The sequence below is a fragment of the Etheostoma cragini genome, chromosome 6 (assembly GCF_013103735.1).
Source record: "Etheostoma cragini isolate CJK2018 chromosome 6, CSU_Ecrag_1.0, whole genome shotgun sequence".
In the NCBI taxonomy this organism is placed as follows: domain Eukaryota; kingdom Metazoa; phylum Chordata; class Actinopteri; order Perciformes; family Percidae; genus Etheostoma; species Etheostoma cragini.
Window position 1 is genome coordinate 27,972,537 of NC_048412.1, and position 5,342 is coordinate 27,977,878.

A 5,342-nucleotide genomic window follows, 5' to 3' on the forward strand; every position below is an offset into this window, starting at 1 on the left:
TCATGTTGCCTTCATGTTGTCCCCATGTTGCCCTCATGTTGTCCTCATGTTGTCCCCATGTTGTCCTCATGTTGCCCTTATGTTGTCCCCATGTTGTCCTCATGTTGCTCTCATGTTGTCCCCATGTTGTCCTCATGTTGCCCTCATGTTGTCCTCATGTTGCCCTCATGTTGTCCCCATGATGTCCTCATGTTGTCCTCATGTTGTGCTCCTGTTGCCCTCATGTTGTCCTCATGTTGCTCTCATGTTGTCCCCATGTTGTCCTCATGTTGTCCCCATGTTGTCCTTATGTTGTCCTAAATCAGTGTTCTTTTTAATTCTTTTTTAGCACGTACTATATTTATCTATCTGTGAGTAAATCCTGATATAACAACAGGCGTGTTGGTTTGTTCTCTCTTCTTCTTTATTGTAATTACCAGTACCTGCTGGGATTGTACTGACTCTCGGCTGAGTGGCAGCCTTAAATGGGTTTATTATCTTTGGCTGAATGGGTTTTTTAACCCTTTGTGTTGTCTTCCCATCAACCGAAACCCTTTGCTTTTTCCAAAGTTTTTTTTTTAATGCTCTTTTTTTTTGTTTTTGACATCACATTACACATCATATTTTACATTATACACAAATAATTTATTGGGGTGTTTTTCAGCGCTTTTTGTCTCTTTTATTTTTTTTGTCATTTCTTCCGGAGGTTTTAGTCACTTTTTTCAAAATGCCATAAAAACTAATAAAACAGACAAAATTCGGTGAAAGTCCTCATTCATTTTACCTGAAAAAAGTTGTATGGTATCCACGTTTTTTTTAGGCAGTTTGGTTGAAAGAAAGCCAAGTTCCTGATATTAAAAATTAAAAAAAACGGGTTAAATTGGACCTGAGGACAACACGAGGGTTAACAGACGTTTTAATTGCCTGGCGTTGATTAAAATGCACAGAAGACTGTAAAAAAGATGCTTATGAGTGTAAAAGCATACAGGGATGCAACTAAATGCTATTTTAATTGTCGATTAATCTGGCAATTATGTTCCCAGATGAATGGAATAGTTGTGTTTTTGGTCTCTAAAATGTGAGAAAATGGTGAAAAATGGGGATCAATGTGGGTCTGAAGAATTTGGGATAATGCACTGCACTGTAAGTACACAACTCATCAACAATTTATAGATTTTAATGTGGAAAAGTTACACAATACCTTTTTAAATAAGTTGGAATCTGTGTGGTTGCAGCCGTGCATTAAAGCGGGACGATTTAATTTGTTAAAGGTGACGAGTTGATTAATCAGAGAAAACACAGAGAGATGCTGATCCAGTCTCTGAGAGGAAGAGGGACGGACGGAGACGTGACTCAGTCTGTCTCCTGTCAGACAGCAGGAAGAACAGAACAACAGGAGGAGGAGGAAGAGGAGGAGGAAGAGCAGGAGGAGGGTGAATAACAGCCGGAGTGATGGAGATCTGCAGGAAGGACGAGGCGTCGCCTGCTGCCGGAGTCAAACCTAAAAACATTAAAGGGTAATTCTGTTGTTTTTCCCAGTCCACCTGGACCCTGTTCCCCCAAAGCATCGGTGTCTCAGTGCAGGACGTCAACAAAAAACCTTAAAATGAGTCCAGTATGGACTAAGACTTAGACTTAGACTTAGACTTCTCTTTTTTGATCCTTTTGGGATGACTCCTGCGAGGAAATTGAAAAGTTCCAGCACCAGTTTTAGCAAGAAAAATAACTAAAAAATAGACAAAATAGACAGAATAAAGACAGCAAAATAACATTAATAACAACAATAAGGACATTCGTCAAATAAACAAAGAAAAGACCATCAATTATTATTAAAGTGTCAGTGTTGAGTCCAGTGTTAAAGTGATAAAGTGACCAGGTGTGAGTTTAAGTCCAGGTGTGCATGCATGTATGTATGTATGAATGTATGCATGCATCCATGTTATTTTGGGTGATATGGTTATAAGAAACCCATATTTCTGATATAAAAACTTTTAAAATGGGTCAAACTGACACGTTTCAACGTGTTTTATATCAGAAATATGGATTTTTTTCAACCAAATTGCCCAAAAATAACACGGATGATTCTAGGTAAAATTAATGATTACTTTCATTGAAGTTTTTGGGTGTTTTATTTAATCTTATAGCATTTGAATTATTTAAAAAAACAGTATTCAGACTAGAACTTTGACATCTACCCATCTGAGATCCACTCAACATACTCTGATCTTAACTAGTATTCAAAATAATTCATAATTTCTGCCTTTTTAACTAAAAACTGATGTATAATTTGATATAAATGAGGTTTGTTGACCATTAATTCCAAGAACAAGTTTAAAACCTGTAATTAAACCAGCTCAGGTTTTGAAAAAAAACCAACAAAAGCTGGAAAAAGTGACAAAAACATTGGAAAAGCACAAAAAAAATGTTCGTTTTCAATTTTTGACCTGGAAGGACAAGTTCAGGGTCAACGGGAAGACACCACGAGGGTTAAACCGGGCTGAGGGGACAGGTCTGGAGATGCAAGGCTGGGCTGAACTCATACACTGTTAATATTAAATATAATATCAACATATATTCAGTCTTTGGCGGAACCACTAAGATCCGGAGCTCCTGTCCAGCAGGGGGACGGGAAACTTGATCGATTCGGTAAATGAACCTTCAATAAACTCAAGAAGAAGACATACAGGAAGTCAGACAACAACAGACTCATGCCTGCAGTGCCGTTAGGTGATGGCTGAGATGGAAGAAACGGACTTTAATGATATTTTAGACGACTGGTTTATCGAGTCCCTGAAAACGTGAGAAACTTATCTTGTTTGTTTAAAAATGTACGTCAGCTGCTAGCTATCCCTGCAAACCAAACTCCTCTTTAACATCGTTAAAGTTTAATTTCTCCTTACTTACCCGCGGATGTAGTTACTTACAGATGCTATTAAATGACATTTTCTGCATCTAATTTAGTCATTTTTCAATTCGGCTTTGTTTTATTTAACCTAGCAGTCTCTTATTTCACTAAAAGCTCGAGTTTAAGAAGTGCTAGTTATCCGCTGTGCGTCAAAACCAACGCAACAATATGTACATTATATTTCAAGGAACTTATCTTTGGTGGACTCTATTCATGCCGAATTGAAGAGTCATTATCGTTGATTTAAATAAACTAAGTGTTAATGTATAGCTAAGATATGTGTGCTTAGCCCTGAGATAGGAAATATTAAATATTAAAACATTTGAATGAGGTTTGGTGTAAGAAACAAAAAAAGAGGTTTACAGAAAAAAGGGACACTTTTAGCATAAACAAATTAACATAAACTTCACTAATGACCATTTAGGGAGTGTAATAATATGATTTGACTTTATGGAGAATGGGGACGTGTTAACATAGCCTAAGTGTACATCTGTAAGTATTTTAACAAGTGTACATCTGTAAGTATTTTATTCAGATGTAATAAAATAGTAGTAATAAAACAGGCAGAATTGGTAAAAAATGGTTTCTGTGTCAAGGTGTTAACACGGAAATAATTTCACTAAATTTTAAAAATAAACGTGTTTAAAAAAAAAAAAAAAAAATCCATCGTACCAATGCTTCTGAATTTTTGGGCACTTTGTAGTAAGACTTGTAGTAAGTATGTAGTGCGTTTGATTTTGGTCCTGCACGTGTGTGAAGTCTTTAACACCTGGTCTGGTCCCTCAGGTACAAAGACCTCCATGAGTATCAGCTGGACCATCCGACCCAGGTCCTGGAGTGGACATCAGGGAGGAGTGAGTTCAGATAGAATAATTAATAGTAATGCAATAATGTATACTGTTTATTGAGACATGTTTTCAGTTATTTACACTTTTTTGTTAAGTCCATAATTCCACATGTGTTCATTCATAATTTTGATGCCGTCAGTGAGAATCTACAATGTAAATAGTCATGAAAATAAAGGAAACGCATTCAATGTGAAGGTGTGTTCAAACCTTTGGCCTATACTGTGTATATATATATATATATATATATATATATATATATATATATATATATATATATATATATATATATATGTGTGTATAATTAGAACAATTATCTTTATTATCCGAGGGCCTTAAAGCTGCATTCTGTCTAACCTCCAGCAGGGGGCGACTGTTTTTTAGCAGTTTACGAGAGGATTTCCTCGCTTCTCACTTGATTTATTACCTCAGTAAACATTTTTATAACAACTTTAAGGTCTCAACCGCTAGTTTCGCCAAGTCAACACAGCGTGATGTTCATTTTTAGAATGATGGTCCCACATTTATGTTAAAATAGGTCCTGAATCATCTCCCCGCTTTATCTTCTGTACGTTAGGACAGATGCTAACCATGCTAACACTGTTGACATTAAAATAGACCTCTACTTGTTTTTGGGTGTTGTCTGTGTCTTCACCATGAACTCTGACACTCTCACTGTGTTTTAACTTCATCAAAATTAACATTTTGATTTAGTCTTATGCTTTTTGCCACCCAAGCTAGCTAGTTAGCGCTAGCTGTTAGCTTCGAAGGTTTGCAGGTGAATGGCTCCAGTTTATCTTTCATCCACAAAAAATAACAGAAAGCATTCAATGTTTATGTTGAAGAACCTCACACAAGAGGAGATGTGCTCAAACTCAAACTCCAATTTTAACATTATATTTTTGACGTTTACAGCCGTGTGCGTCGCAGGATACAGCTCGTCTAAAAATGAAATTCTGGAGCTGCGTTTACCTCTGAAACTCTTTGCCGATGAAAACAAGGTAACAAATAACACCAACTTTTGGGGGTTTATTTTTTATAAACGCAAAAAATCCAAATGTCACTTTGAGCCTCTGCTGTTTGTGTGTTGCGTTCAGGGTCTTTGTGCAGAACGGGACTTCAAAGTTGTCCACGGTGGGTTCTCAGAGGGTCCGGTTCGCTGCCTCAGACACGTCCCAGGAACCAGGTGAGACTGTGAACCATAAGAGACACGTGATCCAGCAGGAACAGCTGTTAGAGGGTCCCGGTTTCATGAGAACATCGTTTCATCCCCACTGTCATGGGATTTATATGATATGTTAACGGTGTTACTGCTGTTAGTTATTAATTCATAACGACAACTCGAGATGGAAATTATATTTCAAACATGTTTTCCAATCAAATGCTGTCTGCCTTAAATGGCCCCTAAACCTCCGAGAACCAAAAGATCACGAGAAAAAAAGTTTAAAAAAGTCGTATGTTGGAAAAAGTTTTCAAAAACTCAGTACGTATAAGTGTAAGTATGTCAAAATGTGTTTTTCAAAGTCGTAGTATATTATGTCGAAAAAAGTAAACAAAAAAAGTAATAGTATAGTATGTTTAAAAAAAGTCATAGTATATAGTATGTCGAAAAA

General features: G+C 36.7%; 1 protein-coding gene across 1 annotated transcript; it reads left to right on the forward strand.

Moving 5' to 3' along the window:
• Positions 1–2,625: 2,625 nt before the first annotated feature.
• Positions 2,626–4,939, forward strand: wdr73 (WD repeat domain 73). Its single transcript, XM_034873704.1, has 4 exons — positions 2,626–2,777; positions 3,671–3,738; positions 4,645–4,730; positions 4,827–4,939. Exons 1-4 carry the CDS (start codon positions 2,710–2,712, stop codon positions 4,917–4,919), a joined length of 315 nt encoding a protein of 104 aa, XP_034729595.1. The 5' UTR covers positions 2,626–2,709; the 3' UTR covers positions 4,920–4,939.
• Positions 4,940–5,342: the final 403 nt, after the last annotated feature.

Coding starts and splice junctions, on each gene's coding strand:
- wdr73 (XM_034873704.1), top strand. CDS start 2,710: ATGGCTGAGATGGAAGAAACGGACTTTAATGATATTTTAGACGACTGG. Junction 2,778..3,670: donor TTTATCGAGTCCCTGAAAAC/GTGAGAAACTTA, acceptor CTGGTCCCTCAG/GTACAAAGACCTCCATGAGT. Junction 4,731..4,826: donor TCTTTGCCGATGAAAACAAG/GTAACAAATAAC, acceptor TGTTGCGTTCAG/GGTCTTTGTGCAGAACGGGA.